General features: G+C 52.4%; 2 protein-coding genes across 2 annotated transcripts; both read left to right on the plus strand.

The window, feature by feature from the left end:
- Positions 1-3,374: 3,374 nt before the first annotated feature.
- Positions 3,375-5,457, plus strand: RPP25 (ribonuclease P and MRP subunit p25). The gene has a single exon (XM_052808955.1). The coding sequence runs from the start codon at positions 3,758-3,760 to the stop codon at positions 4,406-4,408; it is 651 nt and encodes a 216-aa protein (XP_052664915.1). The 5' UTR covers positions 3,375-3,757; the 3' UTR covers positions 4,409-5,457.
- Positions 5,458-7,460: 2,003 nt separating this feature from the next.
- On the plus strand, positions 7,461-15,620 carry LOC128151268 (cytochrome c oxidase subunit 5A, mitochondrial). Its single transcript, XM_052808530.1, has 5 exons — positions 7,461-7,599; positions 11,284-11,400; positions 12,493-12,614; positions 14,006-14,128; positions 15,458-15,620. The coding sequence occupies exons 1-4, from the start codon at positions 7,521-7,523 to the stop codon at positions 14,117-14,119; spliced, it is 432 nt and encodes a 143-aa protein (XP_052664490.1). The 5' UTR covers positions 7,461-7,520; the 3' UTR covers positions 14,120-14,128; positions 15,458-15,620.
- Positions 15,621-16,248: the final 628 nt, after the last annotated feature.

Below are 16,248 nucleotides of genomic sequence, written 5' to 3' on the forward strand. Positions count from 1 at the left end.
TTTGCTGTTTTCTGTTTATGGTAGGGACAAAGGGTTTCTTTTGCAGACTCAGTTAGTAGAGATCTGGTTCCACCCTAGTAGAATGCTCCTAAGGTTCATGTGGCATCTTGAGACAGGCCCTGCACCCCAGGGAGACTGGGGTCGCATCCTCTGGGGGCTGGTCCCAGGAAGCAGCAGCTCCCAGACCCTGGTTAGGATTGGGGTACGGGGTCCCTGCAGCCGCGGCACCCTGGGCGTCCATCTGCATCCCTCCCTGGGGCTGCAATCAGCCCAGGCATCAGCCTGCTGCCGAGTGCAACGTGATGAGTGCCTGAGACCTGAGCCGGGCCGATATGACGCAGAGATGGACGGTGGCGCCGAGACTTTCCTTGTATCAGATGCTTCGACTTTCCGACCCACTCCCATGCAGGGCCACCTTGGATGAAAGAAAAGATGGAGAGGGCAGGTGGAGGACAGGGGCTCGGGTTACTGCTCCTCTCCAGCTGCCCTGCTCTCCATTAGGAATATGTTTCTGGGGTTTTTTCCCCCCTTTCCCAGGCTTGGCCGAGGCCACTGTCAGCTCTGGCTTCATGCCGTCCCCTGCAGCCCTCCTCTCCCTGCTCCTCTGGCAAATGGCCTTTCCAAGCTCATCCTTCCTGCAGGGTTGGGGCCAGGCAAGAGGGCCCCGTAGGGATGGGGACCCCCCCCCCGGGATGGAACCCCCATCCCTGTGGGGTGCTGGCAACCTGTGGCATTGGGACGTGGGATGCTCAGAGAGAAACTAATGGGGAAAGGGAGGAAGAAACCAGTCCCCAGGTCCCAGTGTGACCAGAGTGGATGCTCAGGGAGGACAGACAGATGATATGTAGCGTGTAATTGCTTTATTCCTATTTTTCTCCATTCCTGCCTTCACCATTTGCTGCTTCTCCATTTTAAATGATTCCCCATCCTCTTTCCCAGTGGTTTTTTCCTGGTTCCCCCCCAAGGCTGGGGTTGTCTGTGCCTTTGTCCCCCCATCCCCGCTCTCCTCCCTCTCCCACCCCGCTGTTCACTGCGGCTGAGCTGATTTCAGCTATTCCTTCGCTTGGAATAACCGATCCACTCTGTTGTCCTCCAACAAATAAGCTGACAGGCTAATGAATGGCTTCAGATGGTAATTAGCAATGGAGTTGCTAATAATGAATTTCATTTACATTTTAAGCACTGCAGAGGAAAAGCAAGACCCTGTCATTAATGCCCCCCCACCGCAGCCTTTGCCTTGGGGGGAGCGCACCCTCTGTAGCCTTTTGAGGGATGCAGAAAGGCTTGGCCGTGATTGCACCTCATCTGCCTCCATTTCGGAGGCTGCAATAAGCGGAGTTTGTTAAGCAGCAATTAGAGGCAGGGGGGAGAAGCTGCTGCTGCTTCCATCATCTGATGGGTTGGGAAGGCACCCTGACACCAAGAAAAATGGGCCACGGGAGGCAGGAGCTGGTCCTGGGCCAGGAAAGAAAGGCTGGATGGTTCACGCAGCACCAGGGATTCATCTGGCTGCAGGCTTGGCACTGAGCAGCCCTGGCTCGCCTGGAGCCCTGGTGCTGTTGGCCCTCGGTGGCCACATAACCCTCCTGTGCTTCTGGCGGCTGTTTGCACACCTGAATAATGACTCGGAGGGATTTCTCAGCTCCCTCGACTGCACACACTCTGCGAATTGTTGCTAAAATCCTTCCTGATTATTTTCCTAGAGTTTTAGCATCTTTTGAAGGCAGCGATTTCCCTGAGAGGCTTAATCCATCCCTGCCTGCCCGAGGAAGGAGCCAAGTGCCTTCTGCAAGGACGCCACAAACAGTCATCAAGCGGAAAGGGGGAAAAATGACGTCGTTTTGTCTCGTACGAGTGAGGGATTCATGGTGGAAGTGCAGCGACTAGGCATGCTCGCTACCGCAGAGCACCAGGCGGGACTTGGGGGATGCTCAAAGCCCGAATCCGCCGCCGATGCTGGGGGTGAGCCTGGGAGCGTCGTGTGCCCTGCCTCAGTTTCCCCCTCTGTGCCAAAGTGGCCTTATAGGTTGTTAGCTGGATCAGGAAAAAGTGCTCTCCATCCCCTTGGGTTTTCCAGCACAGCGGTGCACTGCTCTTAGATGGAGCATCCCATTCCATGTGGGTGAGACACCGGTGCTGTCCTCCCACCACCTGCAGACCCCCCTGGATGCCAGTCTGGTGGTCGGATCAGGGGGTGCCCCATACCTGCCCTGCATTTAGGGCAGCAGTACCCACGGAAAGCTGCTTTGGGGACCACAGGGATGCAGGGGTTCGCCCCGGCTGGGAGGGGACGGCTGCATCCTGCCTTGCCACAGCCTTCACCTCCATGGGCATCGGATCGATTTATTTATTTATGTATTTTTTCAAGCCCTGCTCAGAGTGAAAACAATCCAGGGGCCTCCAGAGGCCGATAAGATTTGACTGCAAGTCAATACTTGGCATGTCTTTCCACTGTACAATGATCCCCCAGCCAGCGGGGTGGGAGGCTGGGGGTGCCGGGGGCGGGCAGGGGACAGGCAGGTGACAGGGGCAGGCAGAGGGCCAGCCTGGCGCAGGGACATCGCCTCTGCCCAGGGAAGGGATTGGGGGCAGAAAGGTGAGATCTTCTGGCCTGCAATAGGTACCTCCTGGGATGTATTTCCAGGGGCTCAGGCAGTAAATATGACAGTGACCTCATGGTGGGCAGCCGTGTTGGGGACACGGAGAAGAGCAAGGGACAGGGTCTGGGAGAGCAGTGGGGAGAGGGAGGGGTGGGGAAGGAGGAGGAGGAGGGAGAGAAATCACCTGTGAAAACAGGGCGCGATGCCATCTGCCAGGATTTGTCCTGCCTGCGGGTCCCAGTACCTTCTCTTATGGCTAATAAGGGTTGAGCTCCGGCTCCAAAGTACTCCCCAAAGTACCTCCCGCATCTCCATGCCCTCCCCGGGCGCAGCATGGCCGGCACTCCTCATCCCCCTGGGGATGCTGTCGGGGAGAGGGTGCAGGGGAGGCAGGCAGGGAGGCAGGCAGGCTAGCTGCCCGAACTCTGCTGACATTTGCAGTTAGCAGCTGGCGTCCTTGAGCAGAACAAGCACCGAAAGAAGGGACCAGGTTCTCTTTAAGGGGGCAGGACTCTGGGAGCATCATGAAGGCAAGAGTGAGCTTCTCCCTCTGCCTTCCACCTTCCTCTCCTTCCCTTCCCTTCCCTTCCCTGCCTTCTGCTTCCCTGCCTGCACGCTCCCGGCCGGGGACCAGGGCTCCCTGCCCCAGCCCTTCGCCTTCGCTGGCTCTCGGTGCTGGGCAGGGATGAAGGCAGGAGCTGGGTGCTGGGATGGGAGGCTGAGCGAGGGGAGGAGGAGGGGAGGAAGGGGAGGGAGAGGGGGAGGATCTGCTAATTACACAGAACAGCTCTGGGGGCTGCTGAAGTCCAGAATGAAGCAAAGAGCAGCAGAAGCAAGTGCTGCAGTGGGAGCGGAGGAGCCCAAGCATCGCCGAGAGCCGGAGCCGGCCGTCGTCCCCACCAGGAACAACCAGGGGCACGCAGGGGATCCTGCAGCCCCGTCCCCCACGGGAGACAGCCTCTGGCACGGCTACCGAGCTCGCTACCATCTCCTCTGCAGCCAGCCCCAGGCGAGGAGAAGGGAAGGGACTGGTGGTCCCGGGGACGCAGGGTTAAACTCAGCCCTCCTGCGGGCTGGGCGGGAGGGCAGCGGAGCCAGCCCTGCCATGGTCCCGGGGGGCTAGGAGCCCGAGTGGATCCACCGGGAAGGGGTGAAGGATGGCTGCCGAAGGAGGGGGAGCCAAGCCCGTCGCCCAGTCCAGGATGGAGAACTTCCGAAAGGTGAGGACCTCGGAGGAGGAAAGCCCCTTGCCCTTCCCTGACCTGCCCCCAGACGTGGTGGAGATGAAGGTGAAGGAAGGCAGCAAGATCAGGAACCTGATGAACTTCGCCATGGCCCAGATGGAGCTGAAGGGCAGCCGTCAGATCGTCTTCAGCGGTTGCGGCAGGGCGGTCACCAAGACCATCACCTGCGTGGAGATCATGAAGCGGAAGCTGGGAGGTCTTCACCAGGTCACCAAGGTACGCTACAAAACCTTGCTGGAGGTCTGGGAGAACCAGGACCCTCTGCCCGGTGGTCCAGCACAGAACCTGACCGTCCATAAGAACGTCCCCTCCATCTGCATCCTGCTCTCCCGAGACCCCCTGGATCCCAACCAGACGGGCTACCAGCCCCCGGAGCCCCGGCAAGGGCTGGGGACGCAGCTCGGCGAGGCAGGAGAAGACACGTCAGGCTCCACCGCCAAGGGGCTGAAGCGGCCCCTGCCACCTCCCCGCGAGGAGCTGCTGACCAAGAAGTTGCAGGTACAGGTACCCGACAGCCCGAGGGGCTCGGGGACCACTGACCGCCAGCCGGACCACCACCACTGACCCCACCACCTCCTGCCCCAACCAGCTGTACGCTGGGTATATATAGGCAGGAATCTGCCCTCTATATGGGCAGGAGATTGTACGCTGGAGAAACTCTGAGGGTTTTCTAGCTGCTTTGCTTGGATAAAGGCAGTGCAAAGCCTGTGTCACGCTTGCTCCAGGTTCACTGGTGTGCTGCAGGCTCCCCGCAACGCATCCCCACTCGCTGCCGCTGCTCCAGCTGACCCCCGTGCATGGGGGCTTGCTGCTGGGGGGGTACCTTGTCCCCAGATTTGGGGTGAGGGCTAAAGGGTTAAACCTGCCAGCTCTCCGTTATGGACTGAGGCAGGGGAGGATGTGTTGGGGGCAGCTGCTGACCCCATATTCAGCCACCGAGGGGCAACGCTACCACCAGACACGTTTCTGCAGTGACTCCCACGGAGCCGGAGCACCCGTTGCCTTTCATCGAGGGGTGTCCAGACCAGGGAAGGTGGCTGCGCATCATCGCTCCCCATTGCTACATCTCAGCCATCAGGAGAGACGGTTTTGCCCCAAGCCCATTGGAGTAATACCTTCATTATCAAAACCGCTGCAATTATGCCCGGCGAGGAGCTGTCAGGTTTATTAATGCTGGGCTCAGCGCCCCGCGGCACCGTGATTCATCCCGAATAAAACACACAAACAAGCAGACGGGTCGCTCCCCCTCCGTACCCGCAGAGCCGAGCGCTGCGCTGCCTGCCTGTGGGACACCAGAAGAAAATAAAACAACCCTTTTTCTTCTTCTCCCTGCATCAGATATTCAGGTCTTTGCTCTCCCGGAGGTGTTTGTAGGGTCTGGAGCTGGGGTGAAGCCCCGATGTCAGGAGCCAGAGGTAGCGGGAGCATTAGGTGGGTTGTTGTCATGGCCGGATGCGGTGCCCAGCACAGGACAGGGAGGTTTTGGGGTCGTGGGCTTGGCTGCAGAGCCCTTGCTGTGGGCTGGCTCCCTGGGAAAGCCCTTTGGAGCAAAATCCCTGCTTCTTCCAGGGGTTAAAGGGAAATGAATGGAAAATAAAAGCTCTTTAGAAATAGTTGAAATATGTCTATGGGAAGACAGGGGGATCATCTGGGCTGCCGACCACGGCACAGATCAGCACAGGGAAGGCTGCTGCCAATCCAGGACAAGGGGATCCCAGCCAAATCCTGTGCCTTGGTGGAACGGGATCGGGACCTCCTACATACCCTGGCAGCAGCCTGGCCACCGCCGGCACAGCACAGCCTGGCAAAGCCCCTGCGCCAGCCCCCCTGGCCAGCACAGCACGGGCGGGGGGCAACGCAGGGAGGGCAGGGGATGGGTTCGGGGAGGCCAAGCAAGCCCCGATCCACCTGGTTCCCCTTGACCCAGCCCAGGCAGCCCCCGGGAGCACCGCAGGTTGAATTAAATCGGTATTAATGAGTGTACCCTTTCCAAAAGCCAGCCGGGAGGGATGCTCTGGCTGCAGCCGCATTATCTCCCTGCCTCGCTCCCGCTCTCCGGGGGACGGCGAGCATCCCCTCTTTTGTCAAGGGCTTGCTTGGCGAGCGCTTTGCTTGGCTGGGAGCGGGAATGAAAGGAGACCAGGGGAGCAAGGAGGAGGAGGAAGCAGGGGTCTGTTTTGTTTGGTGATGACCTTGTTATCTCCCTCAGCAGGCAGCTGCTCCTCCGGGCCAGAAGCTCGCGCTTATCTGCCCTGCCACAGATTGATTCACTTCACTTATCTGCCACCGTGTAGTTGAATATTAATTTCCAATTGTTCTTTTTTAATGATTATATTTTGTGGGTTTGGCGGTTGGGAAAGCTTCAGACTCTATCCAACCCAGCAATCGCTCTTCCCTGCCTCCTCTCTCCGGTGCAGACACCATTCAGGTTCAACCCTCTGCCCTACACGCAAGCCGGAGCACTGGGTATGAGCTCCTACCCCAAATGTATTAAAAATCATGCTAATAAATAAAACCCTCTGTAAACACTCTGATCGGAGCCTGAAGACTGTCACAGCCATGCAGCTAAGAACTAACAGCCCTTCACCTCCCCAACCCTGCCCCACTGCTGCCATCTCACATTGCTCCCAGCAAGGAGAAAGAAAAAAAAAATAAATCACTCATTTCTCATTATTGTGTTAATGTGCAAAATTATTTTTAATTGATTTTATACGCAGGCAATTTCCCATCTTGGGGGCAACAGGAGCCCGGGGATTTTGCACTCCTCGCTTTGCTGGCTGTTGACCAAGGATTTCCTGCATGAGAAAATGGTTAAAAAACCCAATGACTACAACCCAAAATACGAAGCATTTAAAATAGCACGATGACATCTGGCTCCGCAGGGTCCTAAGGGGACATGGCTCGCAAAATTATCACGATGATCTTGTGCCGCGCTGCCGAGGGACAGCCCCAGGCGCCTGCGAAGAACCGTTTTGGGGGCGATTTTGCGAGCCCAGCCCAGCGGTGGCTGGGTCAGCCCTACCCTCCTGCTAGCACATGGGGCGATGGAAGCGGAGGGCAGCACCCCGCGGTCAGAGCCTATGAGGTTTGGGGACAAGGATGTGATGGAGGGTGCCTTTCTGGGGGCCAGGTCTGGCACCGGAGCAGAGCCACGGGAAGCCTTGAAGAGCTGCTGGATACCGCAGCCAGGGCCAGGTCCCATTTTCCCCTCACTAGGAAGAAGTCAGGACATTTTCCCATGCCGCAGTTGGCGGCGCACAGCCATCACCAGCACGGGCAGGGAAAGGCCCCCCTCGCTTCCCTGTGGCCCCCATCCACGATGTGTGGGAGCCCACACTGGGGCCATACCTACATAAGCTCGGTTAACAGAGTCGCCGGGCCACATCACACCAACCACCACGCAAAAACAACCCCTAAAACACACGGGGAGCGGCAGCCAGGTCCTTTTATGAGGCGGGAGAGGCTGCCTGCTGCCCCAAACCCACCCCGTCCCCACTACAAAATGGCGGCCGGCACCGCCCCACGGGCGACGCTCTACACTCCGCCCCTTGCGGCCTTCCCGCCGTCAAACGCGGCGGCGCGGTGTGTCCCCGCGGCGCCGCCGTAGCCGCCGCCGCCTCCTTCCCTCCCTCCCTGCCCGCCCGCCGCCGCTGCCCGGTGCTGCCTCCCCGCCGCCATGCTGGCCGCCGCCATCCTCCGCCGCTGCGCCGTCTCCGGCCTCCACGCCGCCGTCCGCCGGCCCGCCGGCCCCGCAGGTGAGCGGTTCCCTCCCCTCCACCGCGGCGTGCTTCCCCCCCGCCGCCTGCCCCGATGACCCTACCCCGGTTCGGCTCGGCCCCCCCCCGGAGGCGGCGGGGCCCGGCCGGTGGCGCCGTGTCCTTGCAATGACCCGCCGGCATCACTCGAGGGCGGGCCGCGCCTGCGGCCTAGTGTGCGCCGGCCCCCCCCACCGGGCCGGGCCCGGCCGCTGCCCGGCTCCCGTTGCCCCCGGTGATTCCACCCCCCCCCCCCCGCCGTTACCGGCCCCGCCGCCTCCTGAGGGGGCGGCCGCCGGGCCCCGTTCCCGGGGGCTGCAGCGGCGGCGCTCTCCCCGGGCCTCCCGCGAAGGTGACATTGACGGAGGTCGGCGGTGACCTCCGCAGCCGAGCACCGAGCCTCCCCCCCGGCCCCGGGGGCGATCGGGGCGGGCCGGCCCCTGCTCCAGCTCCTGGCCTCGCTCTCCTTATTAACACCCAATTAATAGGAAGAGGAAGAAAAGCAGGCGCGGGAGGATGCGGGGTGAATGCTGACTGGGGAACCGGAGCTAAAATGCCGAGACTGCAGAGAAGACAGTGCCTCCGCAGCTCGGTTAATAGCTAATTAACAGCTCATTAAGAGATGGCGAGCGTGTTTGCAATGCTCGCAGAGCTGTGTGCGTCTCTCCTGTAGCACGTGGGAATTAAACAGTCGCCGTAGGGAGCGTATTGCTGCTTTTTTTAAAAAAATGCAAAGTAATAAGTGGTGGTCGTTCTGTTTGCACGCTGGGATTTCTTGGCTACTTCTTAAAAAACTTTAAAAAAAAAAAAATCCATTAAAATTCTTCGCTTGCAGTGCCTTTGTGCTCCTGCTGAACCCCAGCCGCTTGTGGCCCTCGCTTCTCTGTGCCTTTGCTAACGAGCAGGCTCCATGTTCTTTTCCAAGGTCTTGTATTACAAACACCTCGCTTAACACTTCTGACCCGGTTCGCCTTTGCGGGTGGCCTCAGGGAGTTGCGTTTCGGCGAATCTAATGTGTTGGGTTCATCTCGTGAGCCCGTGGGTTTAGGTGTACGTTATATAATGCTGCAAAATGTTCTGCATGTAATGCACACGCACCCCTGGGCTTCTTGTTGCCAGTCTTGCCTTTTTCAGTAAATTGATGCTTGTCTTGATGCATGTTTGTCTTCCGTGCTCATTAACAGAGAAAGCTGACAAATTCTGGCACTTGGAGAAGCTTTAACACATGTTTACATAATATTAGATGATTTTAAGCTTCTCAGGCACTTGAAGCTGGTTGAGTTCTCTTGAAAATGTGCCTCTGCAAACATACTTGCCCTTTGCTTCTTCCTTGAGTTGGAAATCTCCACGTGGATGGGTTGGCGTGATTCGACTGTCATACACGCATCATGTGTGTGACGGTGACCTTGATGGACCCCGCTGAAATGAGAGGCACCCAGATGGCTCCTGCGGTGCTTCTGCTTTGCCAGAGTGGCTTGTGGAGTCTGCTCTCCAATATATAGATGTAAGCGTTAAGTATGGAAAACAAAGGGTGGTAAAGAAACGTAGCAGCCATTGAAAAATGCATCCTGGAAATCCAGAGTTCAAATTCTGGTGATCTTTTTTATTTTTCTTCAGGATCCTTGTAGTTTAACCACGTTGTTCCTTTGTTTAAGACTAAAGGGAATGGTTTTGTTGAGCGCTCAGTGGAAAGAGACTTTAGTTTTTTGACTTCAAGGAGGCATTTGAGAACTTCAATCTAGGCTTTTCTCAAACTGAGATTTGCTATTTCCCTGTAGGATTTGCTTTGTGTTTAGGAGAGAAAAAAAAAAAAAAAAGCATTCTCCCCCAAATGGCCAGCATCTGAGGGCTTTTCAGCAGTGTCTTCTCAGTCCCTGCCTGGGCGCAGGAGCATTTACAGAGGAGTGTTCTTGCTCTGAGCTCAGCTGTGCATGTGACTTATTGGAGAAAGCAGGGTCAAAGATCTGGTTTGGAGCTGGGGAGGGGATGGGTAATCTCCCTACAGAACTGCAAAAGAGCATTATAATCCTGGCTTGGCCTGTCACTTACTTTTCCCTTTCCTAGTTATGTAGATAAAACAAATGAAAATATTTTCATGGTTTGGGAAGCATTGCATACACCAGAATTGCAGTGAAAATGTTGGACCATGTTAAATTTTGTTAAAAATCTGGATTGCATTCTGATCTGGCTGTCATTTAATGAGACTAAAGACATTCCTTGAAATTGCTGTGTTCCGTTCATTATATTTTATGTAGAATTAGGATGCTGCTTCACAGTAAGCTGTTCACTATGATCTTCAAAGTAGAAAAGCGTATCTGGGAAGGATGCAAAAATGTAACCCAGTTTGGGGGGTTCTTCTTTTAAATAAAACTTTGTAGTTGGTCAGCATGAGTGGTTCAAGCTAGGTTAAGAAAGAAAAAGTGACTAGCTGTATCTGACTTCCTCTGAAGCGGAGCTTCAGACTGCCAAGGTCATATCTGGTGTACGACCTCTCTGCAAATATTAGTGGAGTGAAATTACCAGCAGGGAAAGGAAGCAGTCTATAACCAGGCTTGTGTTCTGCCCGCAAGGCAGCTTGCAGAGTGCTAGGACTCTGCAGGGAGGACCCAGTACAGCTCTGATGCAGGTGGAGCTGGCTGTACCTTATGTTTTCGTTCCTTTTGGAAGACCATTCCAACCTTTGTGATAGTGTTGTGCTTTACTAATTGTCAAATATTAATGCAGTTACAACCTTGAGGGCCAGGAGTTTTATCTTGGATAGATGCAGAGGTAGCAGTGATTTTTTTTTTTTTTTTTTTTTTTTCCCCACCTCTCCTTCAACCCTTCAGTAGCCTGTTGGAAGAAATAGCTCTTGTCCCTTTGCTTTTGAAAGCCTATATAGTTGACCTCAGGTTGTTTTGCGCAGGTGCCTAAAACCACTTTAAAACAAGCCTTCATCAGCTCAGAACTTGTGGTAGAATCAAAGACCTGCAGCTCGTTGCTGTTGAGTCATCCATCAAAGTCAGTCTGTTGGTTGGGAAATCTGCTTTTCCTGGATTACAAAAATCAGTTATGGAGCAATTTCAGGAGTAGGAAGTTACTCCAGAAAAAAACTAAGTATTCATCTTAAGTGGGTAATGGTATAACTAATAGGGTTATAGGGTTTTACTTCTGGAAGGAATGCCACTGAAAAACTGATTCATGTAGCTAAACTCACTGCACGGACAAGTTCTAAGGTTTTGAGAAGGGTTGAATGTGGGGAACAGAACAGTCGTACTACTTTGGAGTGTCTGTTGCTGCAGTACATGTACATTACGTTTCTCTGGCTTGCTTGGCCCTGGGAAGAAGGAAAATTCCTGTATTTTACAGAAACGGGGGTCTTGGAAAACTTCTCTTAAGGACTGGTTATACAGAATTGTTTTTCTCTTGCATTTCGCCCCCTCATTAAATAATCCTGCTCTGACCAAAGGGTCTGAGAACACTTTGGGAAGTCTGATGTAGAACAGAAAATACACACTTTGCGACAAAAGAAACAACCGATATTTAATAAGCTATATTCATCCAGTGCTTATCCAGTCTGAGGACTGATCCAGACTGGCTGTAATCAGTGAAATATGTATTTCATGGCTTTTGGTCTCTTGGTCAGGACTAAAGTACAGTCATTTTCTGTTTGCTCGAAGTCTTTTCCTTTCTTTTTGCATTCAGCTGTACTGCATGCCCGCTGCTACTCTCATGGGTCACAAGAATCAGATGAAGAATTTGATGCTCGCTGGGTGACATATTTCAACAAGCCAGATATTGATGCCTGGGAGCTCAGGAAAGGTATGTTGACTGAAAAGGGAAGAGTAACGTGGAGTAAATACAACTGCTTTGTAACAGTTTTATGACCAGAAATAACAACTTTTACTTTGCTATTGGAGAGCTGAAACAGTGAAAACTGGGAGTTTGGTGTAGGAGAGCAATCCTGCAAATACCCAGTCAGGGCAAGGCACTATGTGAACCTGATTTGTTCTGAGTTATCTGGCTGCTCCATGTGTACGTGTGGTTGGTGTGCAGCTCTTTGCTCAGCTCTGAGCCTGTTGCAGCAGGTGATGGCACCTCACCGACCAAACAAGCGGGTTGGAAGGAACCACGGCATGCAGAATGAGGGAGAGTGGGGATACAAGGCGGTGGGAGTCCAAGCTTTGTAAGTTTTAGTGCCCCAGAATATGCATTTTAACATCTGGGTGGGAGGGAGAGAAATGTTTGCTCTGAGGAAAGTGCGTTTGAGCTCAGCTGTTGCTTAGTGTGTAACCACACACATTTTTCTTTGGACTTTGACTTAATGGCTTGGCCATAACTCACTGTAGATGGTTTGTCTGGCTGAGTCCAGTTGTTATTTGCTGTGGAGTTGCCAGCTTCTATTAAACTACCCCAATTAGGGCTTTAAACTGTGTGTGCATAACAGCCAGAGGGATCATTCCAGCATCACCTGCATGACTAGGTGCTGGGCTCTTTCCCTTGGAAAGGAGAGGAAGGGAATAGACAGCAGCTCAAGTTCTAGTTTCATTACACCTGTAGGAATGAAGTCATTTGGATTTCTTAATGATTCCGTAAGTCATGTGCTGTGGTACGGACACTGACTCCTTTTGGGAACATGGGTGAAACTGGCCCACTGGGATTTCATGAAATCCACTTAAAATCTATGGTAGTGAGCAACAGTGAGAGGGAGAAGAGAAAAAGAAAAAACCTTGGCTCTGTGTGCAGGTGTCCCCAAAACAGCAGTGAAAATTGTAATTGGCTTCTAATGGTGACTGGTGGTGTGGTAATACTTAATTTTTTCATGAGGTGGAGCAAAATAATGCTCAGCAGGTTCCTTTTGATAGTGCGATGAGCTGATACCAAGTTCCTCTTGGTGTTTCCTTGTATTCACAGGCATAAACACGCTTGTGGGTTATGACCTGGTTCCGGAACCAAAAATCATCGATGCAGCTCTGAGGGCATGCAGACGGTTAAATGACTTTGCCAGTGCTGTCCGCATCTTAGAAGTTGTAAAGGTGAGTGGAATGGTAGCCTAGGGTGTAACTGCTGTGTTTGCATAGCTGGGAGCCCAGCAGCAGAAGAGGTTTCCTTGGCTTACTGTTAGTGGTGCAAAGGGAAACCACTATTTCCTGCTGCCAGAATCAATAGCTTTGTCATGAGCACATGCTCGGTGGCTTGAAATAATTGTTTTGAGGGATGAGTATTCAACAGCACAGCTTAAAGTATAACATTTACATTCATATTTTCCTTTCCCGATGCTGACCCTGGTGGGAAAGTCTTTAAGGATTTTTCTTCCTTTTTTTTTTTTTTTTTTTTTTTAATAAGCATTACTAGAAATAATCTCAAGCGAAGGCAGCTTACTGGCTTCTTAAAGGACTGAATACTGAGCTGGCTGGGAGTAGTAACTCAGAAAGCTGCATAGGCTTGAAAAGCAACATAAACCAACACCTTGAAACCTGAGCGCAGTCTTCACTTAACAGGGAGTTAAAGTGGGTGGGGATGGAGGCAGGAGTTCTATTTCAGTTGTAGAAGCCAGCAGCGGTGCTCTTCCAACTGCCTTCTGCCACAAGTGAGGACTGGTGTGGAGGTCTTTGCTGCTAGCTGTCAAATACACTTGCTTCAAACTTTACTCCACAATCAGTTGCTTCTTAGTTTGCCATTTCTGTTTTCTGCATGCTTCTGTAGGTGGTTTTAGAGACATCAGACCAATGGAAGAATCTTTGTATGTTGGTTTTTTTTTTTCCTTCCTGTCCTTTTGTCCCCACCATCAAGGGACAACTCAGCTTATCAGAACCTGGGGACAAGTATATGCTCTTCCTGGAGCTCCACCTAAATATTACTCAAGGGGTGATGTTTTTCCCCTGATTTCCAAGCAAGTTAAATTTTCTCCCAAGTCTGCCCAAAAGCTGATTTTATTTTTCCTGTTTTACTGATTGGATATAATTTTCATTCCATTTCCTAAAGTGTAAGCAGTGTTTGGGCTGGTTTGCAAAGCATCCCTCATGGAAGGAGCTTGGCTTGGCCTGTAGTTTTGTGTGGTGGTACACACATGTCACATGTCACAGTGTCACACACATCAGTCTAGTGTTAAGGGAAGAGTGTCAAGTGTTAAAAATAATCTGCAAATCCCCCAAAGGGGAGTTCAGCATTATTCTGGGGTGCTTTGCAGCCACGGTCGATCGGTAGGAGGACTTCCCAGTATAGCTGTATACAAGCCTTGTTTACTTGATGCACAGGTAAAGCTGGGCTGTGCTCTCGTGTCCTGCAGGAGCTACCCTCATGAGCAGTAGGTGGATCAGGCCATGGACCCTTTTGTGAACACAGGTCTTCATTGCAAACCTGACCGGTGTACGGTGGACCTTGACAACAGCTTGCTGTCAGAATAACACCATTCCTTTTCATTTAGGACAAGGCAGGACCTCACAAGGAAATCTATCCTTACGTTATCCAGGAACTTAGACCAACTTTAAGTGAACTGGGAATCTCCACTCCAGAGGAACTGGGCCTGGACAAAGCATAAACCTTATCGGTAAGGGCTGCCGTTGCTTCCGAGACTCTTGGCATGGGACTCCTGTACCCTGAAACTCTCCTGGCAAAGACAGAGTCCTCTTCCTTTCCTTCATGGGTCTGTGAAAAAGTTCAAGCTTGTAACGTGATTCTCCAAATATCTCTATAACTACAGGTCTCCTTGAAAAGGTACTAACCCTTTTCAAAAAAGGCTTGGAAAGAGAATAATGCAGTTGCTTGAGAAGGGATAGGGTGGTTGGCAACCATACCCAACCTCCCCAACATTTCTAGATAGCGGTTGCCAAGACAATGGGTGTTGCAGCACTTTGTTGGCAGCATGTCGACCTTTGCTCCTGTTCAGCTTGTCCCACAGAAGCATTTTTAGCAAATGGCAGGATCATTTCCACTGGAAATGCACAAACTTTCATTTTATTGTCACAGTCTAGCCAATTTAGAAAACTGGGAGACACTAATTACTAGCTTATGCTAGAAAATGAGCCCCACTGATGGTAGTCACCCAACAACACTGAAGTTTCTTCATGTTATACCTAAAATAGCATCTTTCTCTGTAATTAAACACTACTTTGGAGGGCCCCTTGCTTACAGAATAAACAGATCAGCTGTAGCAAGCTGGAGTTTAACTGACCTGTGTTGCAGAATATCCTTTAGCCTCAATAGGTAATTTCAGGAGCAGTGCATGTAGTATTTCATACTGATTGCAGTGGCCTCAAGTCTTGGAAACCCACTTGTTTTACTGGCTTTCTAGAGCTGAACTTCTGAGTACTTCCTAAACTTGAAAACAACTATAAGACAGACATTTAGATCTCCATCATAAATACCAGCCTCTTAGACGAGCTGCAATGTATGAAGGTGTTGTTACTATACGGCAGCTTTTCTGGTTAATGAGGATCTCTCATTAAGTATAGGCAAGACCTAACGCGCTCTAATCCCAGACTAAAATTGAGCCCTAAATAAAAAAACCTCATGGAAGTGAAGTTATGTAAAGGCAGTGTCTTAACTCAGTTTCTTTAGGAGATGGCCAGTGTCATATTTTTTTTTTAATATTATGCTTAGAATAGAGGTATTGGGTGTCAGACTGCAAATAGCAATTAATTCTGGATCTTTAACTCCCTGCCCTCCTCCCTGCCCTGGGATACCATGTCTTGGTGCAAGGGGGTACTGAGACAGCTGTGCTGGGAATGCAGTAACTGCATTTGCGGGCTGAGTATGATTAAACTGGGCTTCGAGTGTAAAAGCGAGCAATGGAAATAACTCATTTGAGACCCCATGGAGACTTTGTGGAGATATTGGGCTGCTGCTTTAACGGCTTTTCTGTTCTTTTCTGTTCCAGGTGCGTTACTTGAGCATTTTACTGATGCTACCTGATTGTACACAGTCGCCTGGAGACACAAATGTTAAAATATTACCTTATTTGAAATAACTTCTTCCTTTATTGAGTCACAATGTATGTGATGTGAAGTTGGACCTAATAAAGGAAAGACTGGTTTGACTGATGCGGTGGGCTTGTTGTGATTCTTCTTGCTTTTATGGGGAAAAGGAAAAAAAACTGTAAATGTGCTTTCCCGAGAGAGTACCTGTAAGAGCTTATAAATCATTATTTTCTTGGCAAAGCCTGTGTCTGTGGCCTTGCCCAAGCACCTAGCTTCACCTTCGGGAAGGGACAGGTAAGGCAAGGACCTGCCTGGAGGTCACAAGAGGTGACCTTCTTGTACATGCAGCTTTGGGGAGGAGGAGGAGGAGGAGGAGGAAGGGCTTGCAAAATCCTCCCTGCCCTTGGAGCAGCCTCTTTGGGAGGGGTGCTGCCTGCTGCCAGGGTCGATGTTGCTCCGAAGAGCCCGTTTTCCACCTCGGTTCCGGCGCGGGCAGGGCTTTTGGCAAAAAGAAAAGAGGGCAAAAAAGGGAAATTCCTATGTTATATTATTCCGCCCGCCCCGAAAAAGGGAATTTTTGAGGAAAACGGGCGCTGGTGCAGAGAACCGCTTCCCCATGGCCCAGCGGACCCGGGGCGCAGCCTCCCGCTGTCGCATGCGCGGCGGGGGTGTGGTGAGGGGAGGGCACGATCTCGCCGCCTCCCATTGGCTGGGCCGCGCCGCCGCGCGTCGCCATTGGCGGGGGGTGAGT

Source organism: Harpia harpyja, chromosome 14 (assembly GCF_026419915.1).
Source record: "Harpia harpyja isolate bHarHar1 chromosome 14, bHarHar1 primary haplotype, whole genome shotgun sequence".
NCBI classification, from domain to species: Eukaryota; Metazoa; Chordata; class Aves; order Accipitriformes; family Accipitridae; genus Harpia; species Harpia harpyja.